The 26,959-nt window shown below is 33.3% G+C and overlaps 2 protein-coding genes across 3 annotated transcripts; one reads left to right on the forward strand and one right to left on the reverse strand.

The window, feature by feature from the left end:
- Positions 1–413: 413 nt before the first annotated feature.
- On the reverse strand, positions 414–23,976 carry KIF1B_2 (Kinesin-like protein kif1b). Of its 2 annotated transcripts, XM_051211928.1 has the most exons (6): positions 23,616–23,976; positions 19,586–19,936; positions 14,309–14,388; positions 12,232–12,283; positions 8,931–8,952; positions 414–3,721 (listed from the first exon to the last, which is right to left on the reverse strand). In XM_051211928.1, the coding sequence occupies exons 2-6, from the start codon at positions 19,728–19,730 to the stop codon at positions 3,400–3,402; spliced, it is 621 nt and encodes a 206-aa protein (XP_051072048.1). In that variant the 5' UTR covers positions 19,731–19,936; positions 23,616–23,976; the 3' UTR covers positions 414–3,399. The 2 variants fall into 2 exon arrangements, with proteins under 2 accessions (XP_051072048.1, XP_051072047.1); XM_051211927.1 differs by having other exon boundaries at positions 414–12,283; positions 23,958–23,976.
- On the forward strand, positions 21,710–22,832 carry MS3_00004038 (uncharacterized protein). The gene has a single exon (XM_051211929.1). The coding sequence runs from the start codon at positions 22,202–22,204 to the stop codon at positions 22,565–22,567; it is 366 nt and encodes a 121-aa protein (XP_051072049.1). The 5' UTR covers positions 21,710–22,201; the 3' UTR covers positions 22,568–22,832.
- Positions 23,977–26,959: the final 2,983 nt, after the last annotated feature.

Below are 26,959 nucleotides of genomic sequence, written 5' to 3' on the forward strand. Positions count from 1 at the left end.
GTAATTTTCCTAAAAGACCTGATTACATGTCAGATTGCACTATACTGGCTATGTCTTTAGGCAGCTGCTTTCATGTTTTGGAAATTTTTAGGATAGAACGATTAAGTACGATCCTATTCATAGGTCAAAAGTCAACTGTCCTATCTAACTAGTCAGTCACAACGTGTAACCTGTACGAATGTAAATCGTTTCAAGTTAACATAACAGGCTAGCACATGGAGATGGAATTGTCAGGCCAAATCCCAGAATAGTAGAAGTGGTAACGAAATCACTAGTAATATGAAAGCTTAGGCATCGAAGGTACGACCCAAGAAGAAAATATAAGTTAGCAAAATAAATTCAAAAATAGTTATGAGGAATCTAGAATGTGGGGGAAGACAAAGAATGGATGCCTTGCGCTAATGCAAACGAATCTTAGTCATGCCATGTAATGTCTAACAACCGTTTACGAAAATCACGTGGACTTCAGCCAAGTAGCCTACACCTATTAACATGGCTCAGTCCAATTGCCAGTGACCTCCTGAACTGATGGCATGTTTTAGCTCAGTCGCTCCTAGCTCTCTTGCAGCCTACTCCTATACCAGAAAACATATCCCACTGAAATAGGCGATGGTTGGGCATACGTATCAAATGTCCCGAACACCTCAGTTGATGAAGACTTACAACTTCATCAATCGATTTACCATCCTTACCTAGTACTCTATTCTTAACTCAGTCACTGGTTACTCTGTAGTCCCAAAATGCACAAGCAGTAGTCCGAGAACACCTATGACCGAATACCAGTATCCCACGAATATCCTCTGTTCTTAACGGCCATCTTTCGAATCTATAGAGTAGGACGGATTGAACTACTGCCGCAGCAAAATAGTCCTTTGGTTAGTAAACGGATATTTCGCCTACGCCACAAGTGACGCAAGTTTGTAAAAGCCAACCAGGCCTTCTGCATATGTCTAGATTTCATCACACCAGACCAACAAGACTGATGAGACTCGAGGTAAGTGAAGTGGCCTATACATTCAACTAATTCACTAACTATCACTAGTTCAGACGATGGCGCAAGCCAATCTTAAAGAAACATTTTGCATTTAGAGGGAGAAAACCGTATCCTAAACATGCTTGGATATTTCTTTAAGGTGGTCAGAAGACTGGATTTTGTCAGCGTCTTCTCCAAACAGAAATGTATCATCTGCGTATCTTAAGTCAACAATTGAATCTCCTGGTAGATCAACTTCTGAAAAGTCAGTTCTGAACATCACCTGTTTTTGTGCTTGTGTGCGTTTGAATGCATTAATTATGCTATGAGCTATAGCACACCATATATTGAATTTACATTTTGTGGGTAATTTTTCCAAAAACATTGAAATCTCTTAACAACTGACGAAAATTTCGGGATTACAAAATAAAGTTTACAAATGAAAACAATTCTACAAAAATGTCACAGTCCGCGACCAAAATCAATGTTTGAGTTTCACACCACAACATAATTAATGAGAAACTGGTTAGTAAGTTGGAGGATAATATTTCGGGTCTTTAAGGTTCATAGAGAGAGACAACTGATTTTTTGTGCCATAAAAAGCGGCTAACCCAGTAGACTGAAAGCGAGTACAAAATTACAAACGCAGAAGAAACAAGCAAACTTCAACAAATTGAGAGTATCAAAATGAATTAACGAAAAAAAGAGAAGTTTGACACATGATTCATAAGTATGACGGGAATTACCTCCAAAGAGAGATAAACATTAAAACACAAGTATATGAAGGGGTTTTTTCAGAGATAAATACGTCAATTTGACGAACTTGGCTTTCTAAGCGGGCCTAGCTAAAGACGACAATCGTTGGGCTGAAATCACAGCTTTCGGAAAAAACAAGCAGGTTAACAAGCTTAGACTAAAACTCATTCGGATAATAAACTGTTCCTCACTAGTCAACAAATAGTGAATACGCGTGCAGAAAGCTAAGCGGACAATATTTATTTTTCTGTATTCAATCTTGTTCATTGAAACGTGTACAGACGAAATTCCTAGGTTATATTTCCAATACTTCTCAAGACCAGTCCAAATAAAAGATGTATAGTATGCCAGTTGTAAGCAGCAGAGACCAAATTGGTTGTTCACATGATAACAGAACAAACAAACATGATGATTATGGTTTATTCACTAGGTTGTTATGTAATAAACTACCAATAACAACAACAGGTAGTATTGATGTAAATTGTATAAAAGAAAAACGAATAATAATTTTTTAAAAAGCAGGGGAAAAAACGGTAGAATACTTTAAACTATCCAAACCATGACATCCATTTTGTCATAGAGGGATTCAGCGAAAAAATCTTAAATCAATGGGACAACATGAGAGTATAATACCAAACAAAATAATTTTGATTGAAACTAACTTAAAAGCTAGTAAATTATAGTCCAACTCCAGTGAATTATTGATGATATATATATATATATATATATACTATGTACGTATAAATACGATATTTCTAACCACATCATTTTATTTATTAATGACCAGCAAAGTAGAATAGTTAATTAAGCATCTAATATTAATCACCATCCAGTGTATAACTACTCATTTCAAGTATGACTACAAACAATAACACCATACATTCTACTCTTATTATGATGGCTAATACTACTAACTAATTGTATTGATTGAAATATGGGAATGGATCAAACGTCATCGAATTCATAGCTGCAATATTTACGCTCCCAAATGAAGTAACTGAATAAATTAAAACAAACAAACAGTAAAAATAACAAATGCAAAGAACTTTATCACCATTATCATTGAGAACATCAAAATGAACAACCTAGAGAAATTATCAAATATTAATTGTTTCTTCTGTTTTATTTCATATATTAATCCACATAAAAATAGAAAAAAAAGGAAAAAAACGACATACGAGAGTAAAGGAAGGAAAGATCAGAAATAAATTGTAATATTCTATCAAATAAGAAGTAATAATAGTTGTCATAGTAGTCTTAATAACGATAATATCTGGGTAATACACATACATAATTACATAAAGGCATACAGACAAAGACATATGGATAGACAGACAAAGATGTACACTAAAAACAGATTAAAATACATTACACAATTTGTCAATGCACATGTATTAACTGATTAATATGTGGTCTCGATGATTTGAGTTTTGTAAAAGAGTCAAAAACAGATGAACAAGTGAGCAAGAAAGAGAATAAAACAATGTTATATGATCTCTTGTTTTATATGTGCATGAAATAAATAAATAAATATCATTTATTTTGGTTTACACTGACTATCACCAATTAACAACAATGGTGTACGTATGAAAATGAATATGTGTAGTGATAACTGATCCCAGGCACAATTCGGAGATTAATCAATAATCGATTCATGAAGAAATATCCAATTAAAACAATGATGTTTCATTGTTTTCAAAATGATGTTGAGATGAAGAGGGATACGAAGAGAAAGAGGGGGTATACGAAGGAGAAGTTGGTAACGACAATGGAGGTGATCGTAATTTCTCAAAACCTTTGGATTTTATTCTATTAGAATTAAAAGACGGTGGCGTTCCACTATTTACTTCATTCGAACCTATCATATGATCATCAGGCAAAATTGGTTTTCCTTCTCTTGAATGCTCCATCATCACTGGTTCCGATAACAAATGCGATGTGTTATCCATCACAAGATGATGAGATGAATGTCCACTTTGTTCAACTTTATTTCTACAGAATACAGAAAAACAAAACAATTAAGACACAAGAAAATGAAGAAATTCATCATATTTGATAACACAAATAGACAAGAGAAGGTAGACGAAGTGGTAATAAATTTTGATATTAAGAAACCATACTGAAGAATATTTTATAGTCATGCTAACCATTGATGTCAATTCACTATCAATTAATTTGAAGATCTCTTAATTGACTGACTCTAAGGTGACAAGTATTGATAATATTCCATCGTAACGAATATTCATGAATAAGTTTAGTAATACGCTTATTATATAGAATCATTAAATTTAAGTCTACACTAAACGGCTCTATCTGGTTCCTAAAATTTCTAATCTATGGCAAAAAGTAATGGTCTTAGAGAATTCTTAAAAAGGAATTGTAGAAATCTGTATAAAGGCTATATACATACATGCGCGTGTTTATATTATCAAAATTTATTAATCCTGTCAAGATTACAAAACTCGGAAATATTTCAAAAAAAGTAGATATCATTCACAAAATTAATTAGTTGATGAGGGTTTAGTGATTGCATAAGCTACCATACTACTGACACCTGAATAGAAAAAAAAAACATGGAAATGCTTAGAAGATTAAAAAAATTCATTATTGATATTTCAAAGCGAAAATAGTACCACAAAGAACCATGTAGATAAAAAGTTCGTTACGTTCTAGTCAAGTAGTGGAATATATTTCACAAAGTATATAAGATATTTTTCAAAAGGGAATATATTTTAACTCAATTAAGCACAAATAAAATACAAAACAACTTTTTTTGAAAATTACATACTACACGAAAGAATGGAAGGAAAGGCTTCATGAAAACTTATTACTACTGACAATTGTCCGAAGGATTGTTGACATTTAGGAACAACAGTATATTTTTGATGCCGAGGTTCAGCATCGTTGTTATATCGAGAGCTTAGATTCTTAATATACAGCATATAAACTTGAGCACTCAAACGCTAGAACCCTCTAAGCCACAAATAAGACAGAAGATTGGAGAAAGTGCTTGTTGGGCAAGAATCAAAATGTACAGGAAATCATGGGTATTTATAGATATTAGCGTTTGTTACATCAACACTATAATTCAACCAATCTGTTGCTGACCAATAGTAGCATGCCACGTTGATACTCTAGAAAGCTGTATTGCATTCTGATTGGATGGAACTCTGCGGCTCCTCTAATACGTCTGGAGGCTCCGTCGTAGTTCTCGGAAGCCGTTCAAACAACCGTGTGTTCAGGTGTTGCGACGACTACACAAATGTTGTCACCTCTCGAAACAACAACTTCAGTAGCTTAGATATTATTTGCCGATGATGGGATCAAACGCGAAAATCAGAGGTGGTCAGTTTGTTACATAGTGCCGTAGTATGAAACAAATATTTATAAGACTGGCATCTGTCCGTCCATTAATACTTCTTGGTGATGAACGAGAGATGATATGACTCAGTGGCTTACGAGTTCATCAGACATGGGTTAGAACAGAAACTAATGACGGTATTGCTGTAGTTTTTACATTGTTCATAACAGTGATATGAATTCCTTCAAAAGAAGAATCTTTCTCTGGTTATTTTTCCTAACTGAACTGTTTTTTCCTACTATTAGCACTTTCGTTCACTTACTTTTATTCATTTATTTGTTTTTAATTAAACTCATTCCCTCTTTTTAGATCTGTTCCCAGGCTAATTTCTTTATTTGTATGACGCATATTTATTTTAGTACCCATTCATAACAATATTTATGTCTTATTATTATTTTATTATTATTAATGACTTTATTCAATATTATATTTTGGTACAATATAGAATTCTCAGCACAGCGTATTTCAACAAGTTACTTACACAACAAAAAAAACACAGTAACAAATACAAAAAAACATAAAAGGTTTTAAAAAAAAACCGAAAAACTGTACAACTTTTCAAATTAGAGACATGTTAAGAATGCAGGTTATTGATTAGGTTAACTCTGGCAACCTGTTCGTCACAGAGCATATTTGCTAGGTAAGGTATCACAGAACTTTTATACTTTTACTTGCGTGCATGGATTTTAGCGTAATTACGTCTCGTTCTACCAGAAGATATACAAGGAGAAAGATAAGAGTGAAGGGGATGGTTAGTATCTGATAAAATAACACCTGCCAGGAGTTTGCATGACTTTAGATGTCTATCTACAACCATATTAATTATAACCTCGGAAGATTCACCACACACCTTGCTAACTGCCTTCAGCACTCTCCACAATGCAGCAAAGTCTTTTCTCAAAAGTCCGGGAAAGAATAACGGAGAATAATAGGTAATATGCAAGAATTGACAAATTATAAAAGTAAATGACGAGTAATCCCAAGAGCATGCAATCACTTTATGTAGTAAGTCAGACGAAAAACCTTCTTCCATAACAATAAAACGTGAGAAGACCAAGACAGATCAGAGGAAAAGGTAACACCAAGATAATTGACCTTCGACAATGTGTTTATCAAAGAGTCTGCAATGGCACAGGCATTATGGGATCTCAAAACGGTGTTAAGATGCCGTTCATGTCTCATGCTAAAGTTAACAGCTTGACACTTAGACGGATTAAGTATAAGACCATTACCAACAGATCAACAATCAATACGACACAAAAACTCATTCATTTCTATGGGATGTAAAGAGGAAGAGATAGGCATACATACAGTGAGATCATCCGCATATTTCACAATAGTGTTTTTTGTGTAAGACGGCAAATCATGCAGAAAAAAAGAGAAAAGAAGAGGTGAAAAAACAGCTCCTTGTGGTACACCTTCATGAGACAGTAGAGACTCTGAACACTTTACTCCAAATACAGTGTACTGTTCCCTTTCAGAGATGTATGGACATAGCCAGTTGGTTATCTAGCTGTCAGTGTTGACGCTGATTAACTTGTTAAGTAAACGTTGTCTTGGTATAGAATCAAAAGCTGAAGTATAGTCCAGAAAAGCCCATCGAACATACTTCTTACCCTTTTCTAAGTTGAACACTATATTGTGATGCAGAACAGCAACAGTATCTAAGGTGCTTCATTTCCATCTGTAGGCAAACTGATACGGATCAATATGCTCTCTTATCGCAGGCTGAAATGGAAGTACTAATAATTTTTCCATTGTTTTAAGGAAGGGTGAAATTATTGCAATAGGTCTAAATTTCACATTCTTATCACCAGATACTTTATTGGGTACACGGATTATCTTCATCTTTCTCCACATTTTCGGTAGGAGATTAGATGAGAAGGATCGGTTAAAGATAGTCGTGAACGGATAACATAAGACGTCAGCACATTTTTAAAAAAAGATGTTTGAGATACCATCAGGTCCTAAACATCAGGATAAATTAAGTAACTGGAGACATCTTCGGACATCAGTTTCAGTGGAACGAGGAACACGGCTATTCTTTAAACCTGTGGATGAAGGGAGCATTACATCAGATGACTGACGTACAAAAGACTTATTTAAGTCACAAACATTCAGCTGGTTATCGCTCCTAATCTGTCTGTCATCTGTAAGTTCTTTAAAGACTTTCCACATACTTGGAGAGTTCTTGCAAGACAAGAGTTTTTCAGTAAATATACAGTTGAGACGTCTAATCTCTACGTTTATCAGACCATTTAGCTCACGAACTTCATTACAGTTCTTCTCTTTATACAGTCTTTCTCTCACCCTCCGTAGTCGTTTCAGTTTTGAAGGTGTGAGTCGATCGAAACTTACAAAAATGGTTTCAGTGGGACAACAAATATCAAAACAGAATTTAAGGTAACAAGTGATAAAATCAGTAGTGATTTCCAGTGAGTCATCTGTAAATAATCCACAGTTAGTCGTATGAAACATGTTTTGCAGATTTTGGATATTTTATACTGAGTAATTCCTATATTTGACTTTCTTGGTTTGATGTAAGAGTGTACTCTTCTCATGCTTTCCATATACTTTAGGTAGAACACGAATCATACAGTGATCCGAGCTAGACAATCGAGCACGTTTACGAGTCACATATATACCCACATCATTAATGAAAACGAAGTCTAAATGAGCATCCAAACGAGTAGGAAAATCTACTACATTTTGGCGACCTACTGACGAAAGGAAGCTACAGTCACATGAATTGAAATCACCACATACAACTGAAAGTGAATCACTGAACGCAGTAACAGCGAACTCAGTGAATTCATCAGCGAAAACAGATAGCGCAGATGATGTGCAGTCTGGAGTCACGTAGATATTGGTGACATAAACATATCTGTATTTATTCAGATGTTTTGGACGTCATCTTAGAGTTAGACAGTCGATAAAGTCATTTGAGAACTTGAAACACGCAAACGAAGATCGACACCAGTTCACGTTTACAAACGTAGCTACACCGCCACCACATCTCTTTTTATTGTTTGATCGATCCTGACGATAAATTTTGAAATCACGTAGTGATACTAGGCAGTCGTCCTGTAAATCATTTAACCAAGATTCTTGAATAGTGATGACACCACAATTACGATACATATTTTGAATTAGTAGGAATCGAAGATAGTCCACTTTGTTGATTAGTGATCGGCAGTTAGAATTTAGCAGCTCGGGAATCCACATACGATTAATGTTCATTCTCTTTAACGCATATTACCAACCACCACAATGTCTTTTATAGTACTTTTTTGTAATTTGTGCAGCGAGAGGTCGTAGGCTTTCCATAAACGCTTCTGTATAGGTTACACGATTAATGGACATAATGCGACGTCAAAACAAAATGAAAAAAAGACAACTTGTTGAAATAATTAGATGGCAGAAACAGGTAACCCAGATATTCAAGCAGGCCGCCGTTAATAAAAGTGGCAATGATTTAGTGCTTAGTTATAGCATTCAGTTTCCAACAAGTAGGTCACAGGTTCGAACTCCACTCCCAATCTATATTAGTTTAAGCATGCAAACAGTATGCATTACTTTTGCCCACACAAAAACAGTGTGGCTCACAGTTGAATATATAAACATGTACTCGGTAAATATGTAATTCTTAACTTTCATAAAACACAGATTTGTTTAGTTTACCAAAGAAATGATTTAACTGAGGTATGATTTACATACTTCAAATAACTATATTATTTGAAATCTGTATCAATAACTTTGAATGACGAAATCTTTGAGATCAAATCATTTGATCTTCATTTATTGTAAAATTATCATATGTAACATTCACAACCAACTTACTTTTGTTCAGAAACGACCCATACTGAAATCGGACAGGAAACGATGAAAGAAATCCGTTAATAATATACATATCAGCAAAATACATAAGTAAATATAAACAAAGATCACAACAACAATGACAGTAACTATAAAGAAGATACGCGATCAACGTTATTAATATTCTTTTTTTTTAAAGATACCACTTCAAAAGAATAATTAGTGAATAATATAAACACAAAAGTTAAAATGATTTGAGGAGGCTGATCAAATAATAATAATAACAATGGTAATAATAATAATAACAAGAAGAAGAAGAAGAAGAGATAGAATCAAGACCACATGTATGCATTCATAATCAGAAAAAAAGTCATCAATATGTACATATCCCGCGAACAAACAATCATTTTTAATAAGACATTGAAAAGAATCTTAATGACGTCCAAAAATTAACAGAAACAAATCTATAGGGTGAATGCATTTTTTTTATGTATGACACACACACACATAATTCCCACTATAAATGTGTTGATGTATAATGGCTACAACAAAGAATCAAGTATATAGAGAAGACACTGAAGTATTTCTTAGTACAAAAATTATCATGCAGTAAAAATATATGAAAGTGTGTAAGCAAACGATATGCACACACAGATATATGAAAAATGAGATTGATGTAACTCAATCATAAATCCTCTATCTAACAAAAAAGATAACTAGGTACAAAGGTTTTAAAAGAGAAATGGAAATAAATGAAATGTTAAGGACTGATTATGGAAACAATATATTGAAAATAGCTGTATCCAAATGGACCAAGAATCCAAATGTTATGACGCTTTTGCTGTTAATGTGTTACGTGACTAAGACAGAGGGTGAATATATCTGCGTCATTTGTAACTGATTTGGGCCATGTTACTACTTATGAACGTTATCGTGTGAAGTCAACCAAGTATTCCTCCTTCTAGAAATACAATTAGGGACTTTAAGAGGTGATATGACATATTTGATCTCTCTCAGATTTCCTATAATCTACTCTTACATCAACCAGGAGCACTTCAATATATAGTGATTAACGACAAAAAAATTGGGAAACGTTATAAAACGAACTGTTAAAATTATTATTGTTGTTCTATGAAAACTGGTATATGGGAATAATTCAGTGGTATTTTCAGGTATCAACTTTTGAAATCATGCAGATTGGAGCTTTAAAGTCTAAACTAAGCAACGTGTTTTTTTATAAAAGAAGTCAATAGTCTAATAAATTTTTATCACTCAAGACATATTACTGCTTGCACGTCCTAATGTTCCACTATTTTATCCTATCCATTGTATTTTAGTGTTTTTATTTTTGTTACATATGTCGGATTGAACTGAGTTTCTACGCTGTCCTATTTATTTACAATGAATTACATCTGTTAGCGAGATATAGATTTGATTAAAGCGTATTCCGTGCAGGATTATGTTAGAGCACGCTGATTGGCCATTTCGTGATCAATCAGCGCTAGCAGGGACTTGGAGAAGACTCTAGAAATTATAAATATACTAACATTTTTCTCACTGTGATTCTTACTTCCACCCACCCTTGTTATTTGGAATATGATTGCGTCCCTGTTCAACCGTATTATGGTTTGGGGACTTGTCGAGTGAAGTAGTGTACAAGAATATTAAGCAATAAGAGTAGCTCAGTCGGAATAAGAGGAACCATAACAACATCATGAACACATTTTTGAATGAATAAGTCAATCAATACAACTGAAGTTGAGTTCATGATTAAAAGAAAGAAGCCAAAAGACTACAAGTATATTTACTAGACATCCTGTCTGCATTGAGTGCATATCATAAAACGTTGTCTATATTTGAAAGAGTTGTAAAAACATTGAAAATATCCTTGGAATATGAGATGACGGTTAACTTGGGTGTTAGTGCATAGAAAGATAACAAAGAGGATACATTTCAATTTCCATCATTACTCATCAAGCTGACCCTCGTCGACAACCTGAATACTACTGAAGAAGCTTTGAAATTATATTTCTGTTACTTAAGTTAGATCTGCATATTCAATAATTTTGGCTGGAATGATTGATTTAATATATAATATGGTAAATACATTACTCATGAAGATTGAAATACTTACAGAACTGAATATTGATTACGGGTTATAAAGACGTATGATGCAGGTAGTTAGAAAAATAAAGCTTGTATGAACAAAACATAGTACATTATTTACCAGTTGTAATGTTAAACGCATTTACCTTAAAGATAAGGATTTTAATTCGACCTATATAATATTTTTTGCTAGTCTCATCCTTTTAAATATTGTTTCGAAAAATTACCAAAGCCTAGTCACTGATAATCAGTTGATTCTTAGATTGATGTCCTATTGTTCACATGAAAGTAGATCGATACAAATATTTAGCTAAAAACTCGTAAAAATAAAGTAAAATTGATAGGAACTGATAAAGAAATCAGTTAATTATTTCAAGATTTTAATATAACCATAGTGTTTGTGACGAATACCTTTGAAGAATATGTGCAATTATCGTCAATTAATATAAAATTGAGAGTTGCCAAAAACCCTAGAACGCTAGACACTCATTCACTACTAGATTGGGAATTTCTCAGGGATGAATATTCATAGTCTTTAATAAGTATCAAACCGTGAAGTCAGAATACACCGATCACTATTCCTAAATTTAGTCCATTCATCACATAGTATACCCATAATGTAGTGTAATCAATAAACAACTGTCGCACTCTTCAATTGGTTGACCCTACAAATACTACTTACCCATAAGAACTTTGGAAAGTCCACTTCAAAGCTAGTCACTACTAACGGCGATAAAAATTCCTTATCTGTTTAGATGTTATAAAATTCTACATTAATTTACTACGAAAATTATAAAATATGGATTGAAGAGCACAATTTCAAACTAATTAGAATAAACAAAATCACGAAACCATAAAATGTTAAAAAATTGAAAACAACTTTTACCTATAAAAATAAACATTATTTGTGAGTTGAGCTTATGCTCATAGTAAATTACAAATTATTGACTTATGGTTAAGACTAGATGACTATTGTGTATACAACAAAAAGAAATAACTAGAATAGAAGATAATAAAAAATCGGTTTTAACTAGAATTATCAACAGCGCTTGATATTATGGATCATTAATAAACATCTCTTAGAGGCTTTAATGCACAACACAACAGTTCAGCAACAACATTTACAACATATACACAAGGAAATTACATTTAAAGTAGATGCATACATGCACACTAACAACATACATACAAACCATGGTAGTAGTAACTATAATCTCACCAATTAATACGATAATTAAAATAACTACTAGTACACCCAATACTGCTAGCATCTAAATCAGATTGAAAATATAAGAAACAATGAAAACAATTTTTACTAAGCAATCAATCACTGATAAGTAATTAATAAATAGGAGTCTCTGGACAATGTTTCAGTTTTTTTTAGAAAAAAAGGAGATTGTTAAACCAAAGTAGGGGAATACAAAGATAAATTAGATGTGTATTAAAACTAATTTAAGAATAAAGATGTTTTTGGAAATTAACTTAAAAACTGAATTTTAAACAAAATAAATGTTAGTGAAACTTTAATAAATCATAGCTATTATGAGAAAAGAAAAGTAGTGATAGGAGACTGACTATTAACAGTCATACTGATTTGGAAATATTACATTTCATTCTCATGACTGATGAAAATTACCAAAAATCTCAATGAATTTAATTTAAATCAAGTTTCGAATCCAGTTGTTGTAAAGAAAAGGTAGTTTGAATAAAATATTTTGATAAAACTGTTTTACAGTCTTTTTGTCATCCCCATTGTATTCTTTTAGTAAAGTAGACAAGAATTCATAGGAATAGCTGAAATTAAAGGGAACTAACTATTTTTGGTGCATCTTTCAGCATATGGCTAAACTTATAGGTTCGATAGCCAAACACTAGACATAAGTCGCATAAACATTGATATATTTCAATCCGGCATTTCCACACGATTTTTTGATGCTAACTTTACTTCAGATATTACTTTTGATCACTTTGAGTAGTTTTATGAGTTGAACTTCGTGTTTGTTTTGGATTATCTTTCTTAGTATGAAGGGGTTGTGATGATTGGTGAATTTTGAAGTGTTACATTATGAACTGACCTTAGATAACTACTGAAAACCGGAAAACACCGGGGAGCTGTTTTTTTTAGTATGGGGTTAATTGAAAATGACCATTTACAACCCCATCAGCGACCAAACCCAGGATTCGGGTCTCGTGGCAAGCGCTTAAAATTAAATTATTGAGTTGTCATCTAGTGCTCCACATTTGTAACTTCAGTCATTCGCGATATTGTGCAACTACCATCCAATGATATTTGTTTCAAGCTTAGTATGGTTGAACTCCACTAACTATGAGTCCTTCTTTAGATTATGTTGAAATAGTTTTAGACAGAAGCACAACTTCTGATAATACGAAAAACTCGAATTTTACAAATCTGATCAATTCTAAAGTGCGTAAAAGTCTGTTTTGGGATGCATTATTTTCCTTGTAAAATATTATGAGCAAATCTTTATCTGGTATTTTACCAATTAAAATAATCATTGCTATGTTGTAAGCTTTGTTGGCACTTAACAGTAAGTTCACTTTTCTACAACTCCTATATCCCTTGATTGAAAGAAATCTTAAATCAACAAGTGATATGTTACAATATTTGTTTTTGATTTGTCAATATGATGCTTGAATAACACCGCTATTTTATCACTATCTCATTTAGTATTAATTTTTCCCTAGTATTTCAAAGTGAAGCAGTAGCTCAGTGGTTAAGGTGTTTGACCTGCGGCCACTAAGTTGCACGTTCTGACCCCGATCTACCCGGATCAGGCAACCGGGTAGTCACTAGTTCTCCTGCGTAAATTATGGCTTAAAGCCAAGCGTATAAATCCGTACCTAGTAAATAATGACAGTAAATTATTCCGGAAGACTTAGTGAATTTCGACATTTCATTTACATAATTGACTATAGTTAAATTAATCCTCCCATACACATGGGATTCGATATTCCATTCCTTATTTCATTCATGTTATGTTCCGTTAACAAATAATAATTTATACAAATATCAATTAATATATTGTTTACAAAATGAAAGGAGAGAAATGTAGTGAATTAGTGAGTATGAATAAAGTATAACATAGGGATCTCAGTTGCAAACACCTTATGTACCAATCTACACTACTATCTACTTACTAACTGAGAATCAATTTAATTTTATTCTACGCAATAAATTTTACCATGACTATTTTTTTTAAATAAAATATATTTAAAAACGTAAATTTAGTTTCCTTTTCCTCACTAAAACACTACAAACACACTATGTCACTTACTTTGCAATTTTTCCACCAAAATTTTCTCTTCAGTTTACCAGCACTAGCTTCGAATTGAGAAGCACCAGCTTGTAATGCATCTTAAGAAAATAAATTTGTAACAAAAAAGAAATGAGAGTACAATAACAACAATTGCTAAACGATAAAAGTAAAATCAGTCAGTAAATTAAATTTGTAGAACTAAAACAATCCCTGAAATATTGTCCATATGACTGCATAATTTTTACAGTTCCTAAGGTGCTATATGATTACAATCAGAACTGAACATTAATTGGTCACTAATGAATGGTAATAAATGTTATGTTATATTTTGTAGTCATCAATGCTATACTAATTTTTCTATCAATAAAAGACATAATCCGGTTAAAGGAACAAACAACTCAAAATTTTAGCCGATTCTCCAGAGATTGATTATCATATGAGTTGTTTAGGCTTATAGATCTGGTCTGCTGAAGTGTCAGTGAGTACAAAACGTGAAATTACGGTTCTCTGAACATTGCTTTCAATTACTTGATACCACTGTACTCCTGTAAAATAACACACTAAACATGAATTAATCGTTATGCTTACGTCCTATGGCCCGTTCAGTATCATGTGACAAAATTTCCAATCAGAAAACTGACTTATATGACCTTGTCTGTGCGCTAAATCAACGATGAGTTAACCAGCACGAGCAGCCTAGTGTCAACTCTGGGTCCTTATTGGTCCTCCGAGATAGTAGCTTCTCGCCTAACCCGGCCCGTTTAGTCCAGAACATAAATACCAACCTCCGCTATATGAATCGTATATTTTAGACACACATGGTTGATATACAAGCGAACCGGACCGCACCAAACTATAAAATGGAAAATAATAATTATACGAGATCGAGCCAGAAGTGGTTGTGAATGTAGGAGACTGTAACTAATAGATTGGGAATAACTTAAGAATAGTCAATCGTATAACAGTAGCCAATAAGTCAAATGAAAGCTTATGATAAGAGGAATATAAATAAACATATAATATAATTACTTAATAGTTATCCAATAAGAATATAAACAGTCCATAAATATTTCCTAGCAGAAACCATTCATTTATTCTTCGTTCGGGTATAACAGTAACCCGCTCCATATAAATAGGCGTGACAATATAATGTCACTAAAATGGGTTAAGCCAACATCAAGCAACACGTTTCGCTAATAAATCTGAATGATCTACCTGCATGCCAGACAGTATTCTCATTCATTTTGAAAACAAACTTATCATTACTAATAAACATAGTAGCTTATGTGACAATTCAAGTAGCAAGTTCCTACCAGTAAGAATAATTTGGGCTAGTTAGTGGTTGTAGTTGGCGTCTAAGTTGATTGTATGAAAAACTATACCTTAACTCACTATTCACTAGGCATTTCCAAAGGATGTGAAGATCTCTATAAGTGGATGTTATCTATTTTAGAATGTTATTATACAAAGACCTAATATTTATTTTATCTTATGCATTACAATATTAGTTAAATATAGTATATATCGTATTACAAAGGAATGATTCGTTTCAAAAAATCCCAAATTAATTAACTAAAGCATGAGAAAAATGAATAAATGTTTTGCTTTGAAGTTTGAAGGCTTAAAATTAAATGTTCATCGTCAATTAGTGTAAATTATCTGAACACGACAATTTCTTTATTAATTTGAAAGATTAAACTGTTCAATATGGCGTGAACTCAGTGAAATGACAAATCAGTAAACGAATATCGACAAACTTACATCAATTTCACTGTTAACAAGATATATGCTAAGCCATAAAGTGCATAATATTTAGGATAGTAGTGAACTCTCTCTCTCTCTCTCTCTACTATAATTATGAAATATATTTTAAAATGAGAATTAAAAGACCATAGATTAACAGTTAGCAAACCACTATTGTACCTTTACAGATTTATCTAACAAAACAACTTATGACATGAAATCATTTAGGAGAAAATGAGTCCACCAAATAGATAATTAAAAACGTTACAAATCAATACTGTTACTTTTATCAGACAATTACTTAATGCAAAACTATAATAATTATAATAATGAGACGCTTTACATTTGTTGAACTAAAAAGTGAAAATCTACACGAAAAATCACTAATCCAATATATATGAAACGATTAAATAAATCGTTTCACAGTGATTGACCAACACTGGGAAAATATTACCGCATCAAAAAAACACCCATTTTACAATAAGTATCAAATAATTTATTATAATAGCACAGAAATATGAATTAGTGATTTTTGAGAAACAAACGACTCAAGAAGACAAAGAAATATCAAGTTATTAGTTACTAAACTTTAAGATATAAGGCTTGGGGAATTCTTTTTATCGTCCAGAAGTAAAAAGTTGATAAGTTTATAATTGATTAGCTTTAATGTTAACCATTATAATTAACTTCGCTATTGTGATCCTACACATCGAATACGCATAAGTATGACGCTTGTCACTTGGTAGATTAGAAAGTATTACGAGTCAACCGTTTAACACAAATATTTATCTCTGTCTACAGATGGATATCTCTCTTTTTTTGGAAACACAAACCAGTGACTAAACGACTAACAGAAATTCTTGTCATTACGTTAAGTCTCTGATAGGAAACTATGACCATCAGAATCACTGTCATTGTTTAAAAATGAATATTTCAGAACACTAACCATAATCATCATACAAAACAAACATATTATAATATAAATATCCTTGAAATACAATATTATATACAATTACTTCGCTTAATTAAATAACAAACGTATTATAATACCAATATCCTTGAAATATAACATTATATATAATTACTTAGCTTAATTAAATCAATAAGAAAAACTGCCGGATACTGAATGAGTCAACTACCTAATAGTAAAATATGAAAATGAAGAAGAGTTGATAAACAGTAATTAAGTATAAGGAGCTTGAATAAATATCATATAAAAGCTTTTCACTAGAATGACACCAAACTAAATGATCACATCCCAAAACCACTAAAGCACCGGAAATAGGAGACGAATATATATTCTAGTTACAAAGGATAGAAAAACAGGAGATAGAAAAAAGGTAGAAAAAACTATCCTAAACCTGATACTTATTTATAACAGTTGGTTAGCCTGAGCTTTAGAATAAACTGTGTATTATTCTAATAACATTTATATATGCATGATGCCTAGTTCATAGAATAATGTCGAGACCATATACACTAATCATTACCTTAAAAAATGATTCATTAATAAGGTACATAATTGATAATAAAACACCGAAGTGAACCTTATTTCAATAAACCTACATAATATATTCCATAAACTTTACTCATGAGAGACTGGACTTGATCTGAATACTTGGAGAGAAGAAACACCTATATCCTATCAATTCATAAATGAATCGGTTCCATCTATAATCTTCATAGCTGTCATATACGTTTCAGCTGCAGCGCTTGTCAAGCACGAGGACCAGAGAAATAAAATATCAATTCAAGAAATAGTTTCCTAAATAAGATATAGGAAATGTATAATATTTTGAAATTTTACTACGTCTTACTGTACAGTAGAATTCTCAAAGGTCAAAAAACAAAACATGACAACTAAACCTTCACTAAATAATAAATAATTAGATGGATACTTGAATTATTACATTAATAGGAATACACTTAGTTCAACAATTTTTTACGTCGTTACGAACATACATTTAGCCAATAATAAGAACAAGATGAAGAGTAATTCATCACATGTTTTTGTCAGGAACATTCTTAAAACTGCAACCTTCGAGAAAAATACATCTCCAAGCTTAAAATCAAACATAAATAAACTTATCCCAAGAACAAAAATAACAAAACATCGATGTGTTGTATTTTTCAGAAATACTATGCACAAAACCTGGGTCGCCAGATACCAATCATGAATATAGCATATAGGTACTATGAAAATGTTGATTTCACCTTAATAGGCACACATAAATTTAAACGAAAACTTCCTGTTTTTTTAAAATATTTGGTAAATATTAGTTTAAATCACAAGCTTACATTTGGGATAAAGAGAAATATGTGTCAAACAGTCAGTACTAGAAACGGGAAAAGGATGGAAACTAAAAATAAACTATCAATAAGTTTAAACGATCTTCAATCACATAACAAACAATAATATTAGACCAAAGAAGTCGGAAAAAAGTAATTTATAAGTAATTTATTCAGATTAGAATGTATAAATGGCACAGAACAAACTCCTGGCTTATCAAACTATTAGCAATGAATCTTGCGTATTAAAATTTTCTGAGTTAAATTGCAAAAACATCGATTTTTTATCACTGAAAAGAAATTTGTTCTTTGAAATAACATGTTCAGGTTTTTGTACACCCTAAAATTAAGGCGTACACTAATATAGTAAGTGAATACATTAGGATACATTAATGAAAGCACTCAAAAACTCTTAACCCTTACAAACTATGAGCTTAAATACTATATTTTGGAACAATGTAACGCCCATAGATCACTAAATACATACTGAACTTTCAAGTAAACTTTAACTAATAAGCTTTAGTCGATTAAAAATGACCCAGGACACCATAGTGATTTAGTTGATTAAGAATGTCCATGAATTTCTCATTTTGCAGAATTTGTCACTAAATAATTCAAAGGAACTTCTAACACGGAGTGAACAACTTACCTGTTTTTTTTTCTTAGTAAGAAACAAAATCCATGTACATGTGCTAGATATGTTCTGTTTAATTGTGATCTATTATGCTAAGGGAGATATATATCAGGTTATCAAACACTTTAATTTTAATAAAAACCAGTAAACAGATACAGATTCGTGAAACTGAGTGTGAGAACTGATAGTGATATCCAATTGCTCAAATTCAATGACATAAGTGCCTAACACCTACAGTCTACTAAACATTAAGGTGATCAAAAAATAACGTATTTTTATGCATACACAACAAATAATTCAGTTCACAAATATTCACAAAACATGAATTCATAGTATGAAAATGTGTTCAGCAAAACTTAAAAAAGGATTGAGTTGAAAAGATTCATAAAAATGTTTAAACTATTGAACACATTCTAACAAATGAAGAGAAAAAAAGCTCATGAACAATTAATTATACATGGTATTCCTACAGTAAAATTGACGACTAAAAGAAAATTAGAATATACTATAGTAATATGAATAGATTATTAAGATCTAACTGAATAATTAGTAAGACAGAAAATAATACTAATATAACCAAACAATTATGAATTCAATCATAGTAACAAATCAAACATTTTTTTACTTACCAGCTCGACCATCAAGTTCAGAAAGATTTTTATCTCTTTCTAATACTTTGTCAACATTAACTCTCATAATATCAACAACTTCATTAACTTGAGCTTGAGTTTGTTGTAGACGTTTATTTGTTTTAATTGGTGCTTTATCCGTCATAGCAGTAATATGAATATCATATATATATATTTATATTAATGTCAATATTAATAATCCAAACAAAAATTAATAAATTCAAATGTTCTCAAATAATTAATCTTGATTGTATATATCTAAATCTTTGCTTAACATGAGCCTGAGATAACAATATTGAAGGTTAGAAATATATTTAAATGTCTGTCTCACTATCCATGTTTTCTATTAGCCTGGTAAAGAAAATACGAAATGAAATAGATAATGGTTTAGTTTACTTATGAGAAATGAGCCAATAAAGATAATCTAAAATATAATTAACAACATATTTAGAGAATCAGAAAAACATGCATGTGAACATAAGAGAGCAGGTGATAAAATACATTAAAGAAACTCATCATCTATATTGTTTATCTGATCAATTTCACTATATTTCTCTTACTTCTTAATACAGTTAGTTTAGAAGCTTATTAGATTTAACAGTTTTTCCAGGAAGTTGTAATCCCAATCAAAAGCTAAATGAATTGATATTGTAAAACATATCACTAATTGACATACTATGAGTTGACAGTTAAACACATACGTGCACAAATATCCAGTAGTTCTGACTTTACAAGTAAAAAGTCACCTAGTTTTTAGATAAGATCGATTTATTATGAATTTGTGAGTTTATTACTTTTCATCCAATTACATGCTGTTTCAAACGATGATAGTGATATATATATATATATATATATATATATATATATATCCCTAATTGGATGCTGGAGAAAAACATAAGAACGTTTTGAGTACTTGTAGCGAAGAGAACACGGGTGGGGACAATCGAATGTATTTGACGCAAAATTACAGGACATGTTAATAAAATCTAACAATCATAAAGTAAATGCTTAATTTACAAAATGTTCATCAGTCGTTTCAAAATGACTCAGATTTCATTGTTCTTGCATTTTCATACACATTGCATTCTGTTCCCATTCTTTACTGTTCGTTCCTCTTGTCTCTCTGCTGCCAGACCTTCTGTTCACGACTAACATTATATACTACTTATGCCAATATAAGTAGCACACCACATACTCATCGCTGCCTATAGGTGAGATGTGGCACAAAACTGTAAAGCCTTTAAGAGCAGCACTACAGAAAGCAATATTTTGTCGAAACCAACATTTGTTCTAGAAACTGAGTTTATTGAACTATCATTGTTAAAAGCAATATCTTACTTATGTAGGATGTAATCCAGGTTATTTGTGACTTGAATTGTTGTACAATTTTAGAGAACTCATGGAATAGGGCATTCTGGCTTTAAAAGTGTATGTACAAAATGTTTGAGACATTATGTGTTCAGAGACATGTTCGAAAAAAATCATGATCTAAGGTATCCGTTGTAGAGTAAAATTGTTGTACAAACTCCCTAAATAACAAATATGTGTATGGCTACGGGAAATGAAGCCATAACTCGTTGATCTGAGTACAAAGTTTACACCACCAAGTCATGTTACATTTATACTACATACAGTAGAATATTATACCAGAATACGAACTAATTAGCGCCAGTCTTGAACAGTAGTCCACAAACTTACATTTATTTACAACAACAGCAATCAGCCTTGTAGAAAGCCAGGTTTATCCATTTGAAACCTAAATTGAATGCATGTCGTTCCAAAATGGATAAATGTTGTCCGAAGCTGACCTTTTTCAGACACTTTCCCGCTTTTACTGCAATAAACATCGTATATTTATATTTTACGATATATGTGAGGCCCCTTTCAACTATCTCAATCAACAGAAACTTGTAACTTGACTAACTGACTTAGTCCTTCAGTAAACTATATCCCCAACTTTAGTACTGTCGACTTGATTATTTTATCAACATCAAGAAGTGTGCCAAAAAAAGCCGGATATCTCACATAATCTACTTTCGAAAGTAATTACAATCACTGAGTGGAACTAAGCGTACAGCTGCACTACGTGTAGATTTCTAGAAGCTGAAAATAGCATAACAATGCTAGAGATTCGAAATTTATTATCACAACATTCGAGTACATATTTTACTCTTTGTAATATATACATACGTGTTTTGTGGAAGTGTTTTTCAAATAAAATTAAATAATTTCATACGAATTTTCTCTTTCATAAAGTTTGACAAAGTAAGAACAACAGTCAAAATCCCATTCCATCTACAATCCAATGGTCAAGTAGAACGTTTTATTGAGACATATAAAAATGCTCTGCAAAAATTAAAAGTGGAGGGGACCATCAAAGAGATTATATAGAGGTTCTTGTTCACCTATCATTTTCCACCAATTCTGTCCGGCAGAGGATTTACTTAACAGGAAAATACGAACACATTTCGATGCCATTGGTCTGACGCCAGTTGTCGAGTTTCACCGAAACGGATAGATGGAGAAGCAATTCAATCGACATCATTGAACACAAAGACGATTGTTCAATATAGATCAAAAAGCACTTGCTATGGACTATCGCAGCAAACATCTTACATGGATAGCTGGTCGAATAATGAAGAAAAGAGGAAGTGTGGTTTACGAGGTGTCAGTTGCCTCAAACGTTCTGGGTGCGTCATGCTAACCAACCAAAAGCAACTTCGATCACAAGCAATGGGAACCAATATAGAGTACCTCCTGATGTTCTGCTGGACACCTTTGAAATCGGAACCTTTGGAACAGACAGGTCAGTCTCTGTGGAAGCAAAGAGCAATATCACCACTTTATTGCCTAGAAGGTAGACAAATAGGAAGCACAGACCAGTCACACGGTTGCAAACGGACCCTAACACCAGACCTTATGAATCTGCTCAAATGGGAGGTGTTTGCGGGATACTCATTGGATTCTGTTGAGACACATTGATTAGCCATTTTTTAGCCAATCGATGCTAAGATACCTCCCCATGAGGCCGTAAACCAGAAATGCTTGGTAGACCAAATATTTACCCTAAACCCTTGCACAAGAGCTAATATCCATTCGTCATGGAAGCTCCAACCCGAACTCCACTAAATAAAATGATTTACGTGAGAAGATTCGTTATAGATGTCGAAATTTGGTCACTTCAGTGGATAGACTAATTTATGGACGAAACGCCCAGACTTAAGATAGTGAGATAGGGACTAGCCCCTTGCATGCAGTACTTAAGTTTAGGACGCAAGGACACTGTACGCAAAGTCAAAAAGTTTTTGGCGTCGACATGAATAAAGGCCCTACGTATTGACGATAAAGTTTTAGAACCTTTGGCGGCTTATTACACGGCAATGTGCAGTAGTCTTTAGGTTTTGGCTAACGATGACTTCTAGGTCATTGAGTGTCTGGACAACAGATAGCTCAGTGTTGTCATGTAGGCGTCTGTACCTTGATGACCGATATGCATCAAAACAGCTAGTTGTGCGGAACTCTGTCAAAAGCTATGCTGAAGTCAATATTAGCTACGCCTATAGGTAACTTTTGGTCTAAGAGAGCACTAGCTTTCACGAGCCACTAGTAAGTTAGTAAGACAGGAATAACCTATTCTAAAGCCATGATGCTTTTCCAAAAAGATCCTATTCTCATCGAGATATTTAAACAGCTCCTCCCTAATAATCTTTTGTAAGATTTTACGCCCACACTAGTTAGGCTAACGGGTAGAAAATTCTCAGATTTATGTTTCGTACGTTTTAAGACAGGACTGAGTACGGCATCCTTTCGAACTTTTGGTAAACAACCCTCGAATAGCCTACCTCAATAAAAAACAATTGAGCAAATTTGGAATTTAATAAACGTAGTACAACCGAGTAACCTCACAACGTCAAGAAATTGGGTAAGAAACCAAAGCCGACGGTTTTTCAAAATTTTACTTTTTATTAAAGAGGAAGAATGTATTTTTAGATCAATAACATAATCGATAATTTGTTTGATTATATTTTACTTGAAAAAGCTTGGACCAGTATTGCCAGGCGAAACGTTGAATCTAGTCCAAATTCTTTCGCTGAGATTTTACAAATATATTTTTCCTCTTTAATTACTCAAATTACCTCGACGCCCAAACGCTGTGAAACTATTCGTTCAAATTTAGACGAAAGTTTTTACTTTTACATTCTATTGTTGAGATTTCATGCCCTATTAAAATAGGACGTTAAATCAAGATGAACGAATCACTGTGATGCTTTATAAATGAAGCGAGAAGCTTATAACAAGTTGGAAAAAACAGTCTATGCAAGAAGGAACATCGAGAAGCAATTCGATGTAAACACCTCAAAAAAAGAAGTACCGTAACAGTCAAAAACTCCAACCCTTGCAATTTATTTTCAATATCCATAGAATATGGATACCGAACGATATAATCTTCCCTCTATGTCTTAAAAAATTGTAAAGCCTCTAATGTTCGACCGCATACATGTCTATCTATTATCCTTAAACTTCTTTTCAACTCAGTAGCACGGTTTCAGAAAAGTCACTCATGTATAACCAACCTGCTGACGGCGGTGGACAGAAAGACAACCATCCTTCATCGCAAGGGGAAGGTTGACGTCATTTATCTTGACTTCTCAAAAGCTTTTAATAGGGTCATTTACATCCATCTTATCAATAATCTCAAACTATTAAGTGTCAAATAACCTTAATTTGATTGGCTCACCTTATATCTACAAAATCGACATTTTAAGGTCAGCGTTAACTTCAAATTCTCTCAATCGATGGAGTGTTACAGTGGGATCTCACGAGGTTCACTACTAGGGCCTCTTCCTTTCTTCATTTATATGAACGATCTTCAACAGCAGGTGACGTCAGATTTATTACTTTCGCTGGTGACGTGCAACTCTAGAGAGACGTACACATCCAAGAGGATAAACTGGCACTTCAGGGCGATCTGAATGGACTTAAAAGTTGGGCAGATGACAACAAGCCTAACTTTAACACTCCAAGGTTTAAACGAGTCCATCTGTGACATGCTGAGGACTACAGCTACAACTAAAGTAACTCCCTTCTAGAGGTGTCTTAAGTTGAAAAAGATCTAAGAGTGTTGGTACCCTATGATTTAAAGTCTTACGGTAACTTCGACGAGAGTGTCTTTCGAGCTTACCTTGAACTGATAACTTTGAAACACATTTTCGGACAGTTCGACAGGAGAACTTTCCACACAATCTTCAACGGTTTTATTCTTCATGATTTAGAGTACGGAAACATAGTATTTCCTCCCTCGCTCCAAAAGGATAAGCACACTCCCAATCGTATCCAACGGCGAGCCAAGTATTCAGTTCGGAGACTCAGATTCAAGCCTTTTGAACAGCGCCTTCAATCACTGGACCTTACCTAGTAGAGCATACGTGACTCACTTCTGGACACCCTTAAAACACCTACTCACGCTCCGTCTCAACTCAAACCTAAGGGGTAGCACCCAGAAATTGGAGACAACACAATAGCATGGACTGTAGACACAACTCCTACTCCTAAGCAGTAGTCAAATGCCGTAATTCGCTGCCGACTGAGCTAGTCCAAACGACTTCCAAGGAGTACTTTAAGAAAACTGTGGTGTTTCAATGAACCAATGATACCTTTGTACTGGTTGAATGTTTGATTTCGAATTCTAAATACAGTACATTCGTTGTGCCTGTGTCTTCTTAATTCAATTGCGTTAATCCTGGAATTCCTAATTCATACGACAATTAGAATACTATATTGGCGTCGTGATGGAACCTGAAATGGAAAAGTTGGATATTCATTCAACTCCTGAAGCTATTGAGGATTATTTGGAAAGGTTCGAAATTTGGAGCATGACCAAGAAAGATGTTAAAGGTGAGAAAATTGTGGCACATTTTCTGACACTCATTGGGAGAGAAGCGTACAGCTTATTAAAAACTTTGGCATATCCAGAAAAACCTATCTCACTCCCTTATGCAACTCTTAAAGAGCTATTATTAAGTCATGTAAAATGCACCAGTTTTGAATGCCGTGAAAGGGCGAAGTTTCATAAGATGGTTCGTCAAAATGACCAAAAGGCTCGGGAATTCATCCTTGAATTACAGAAACAAGCTGCCAAGTGTAATTTCGGTGATCAACTTCATGTGCAACTGAGAGATCGATTAATTGCAGGAATTAACATACCGAGTTTGGAAAGAGAGCTGTTAAGAATGCCAAACTGTTCCTTTCAAGATACTAGAACTGCATGTACTAACTACGAAGCAGTCAATGAACTTGATATCCAGTCGATGAAGATCTCTAATACTTTGCTTAGTCGTCGTGATGAACTACAATCTCAGGGTCAATCAAATTTGCGTTCATTTAACAGTGATTCCTATTCTCGTGTAAATATGAAAGATGTTTCAACGAGGAATTACAAAGCAAATCACAAAGGTGAGATGAAGTTTGGTAAATGTTTATCATGTGGAAAGTTTCATGCTCGCAATTCATGTGTATTTCGTAATGCTAAATGTTTTAAATGTGGTAAGGTAGGACACATTCAGTCAGTATGCAAAGCTACTGTCCATTTTGCTTCGAGCTGTACTAAATCTTGTAATTTAAATTTCAATAATTCGGATGTTTCTAGTGATCATTTGTCTTTGTTCACTATTTCGAAAGGTAATGCTCATATTCAGAAGCGATTATATACATCGCTTGGTTCATTTCATGACTTTATTCTGGACACAGGCAGTATAGAGTCCATTATTTCATTCAAGAACTTGAAAGCTTTAGATCCTAACGTTGTTGTACGACCCACTGAAGTATCAATACTGGGGATTACTGGACACAGACTGCCCATACGAGGATGTTGTGAATTGCTAATCAGAGATGATAATTCTTCATACATACCTTGTGAATTTTTAGTTAGCGAAACAGGACTGTCAATATTGGGTTTAAAGAATTTGAAAAGGCTTAAGGTGGAGTTGTCCTTCTTAGTTTCTAAGGAAAATTCTGATACTTTACTTAAAGATTTGATAGCTATGTGTGCTAAGTGCAGTGGAGGTATGAAAATTAAGCCTATAAAACTTCAAGTACAGGGTGATCCCGTCTTTCTTAAAAGACGAATAATTCCTTATGGTCTTCGAGAAGCAGTACATAAGACATTAAACGATTTGTGTGTGAAAGGCATAATTGAACCAATCCAGTCTTCAGCATGGGGTACTCCTATCGTTACGCCACTGAAGTCGGACGGCAAGACCCCTAGAATTTGCGGTGACTATAGATTAACTCTGAACTCCCGTTTGTTGAAGCAAACGTGCACGACGGTAGAAGCTGAAGATATTCTAAATCGACTTCATGGTTCTAAAGTGTTCT

The sequence above is a fragment of the Schistosoma haematobium genome, chromosome ZW, assembly GCF_000699445.3.
Source record: "Schistosoma haematobium chromosome ZW, whole genome shotgun sequence".
Taxonomy (NCBI): Eukaryota; Metazoa; Platyhelminthes; class Trematoda; order Strigeidida; family Schistosomatidae; genus Schistosoma; species Schistosoma haematobium.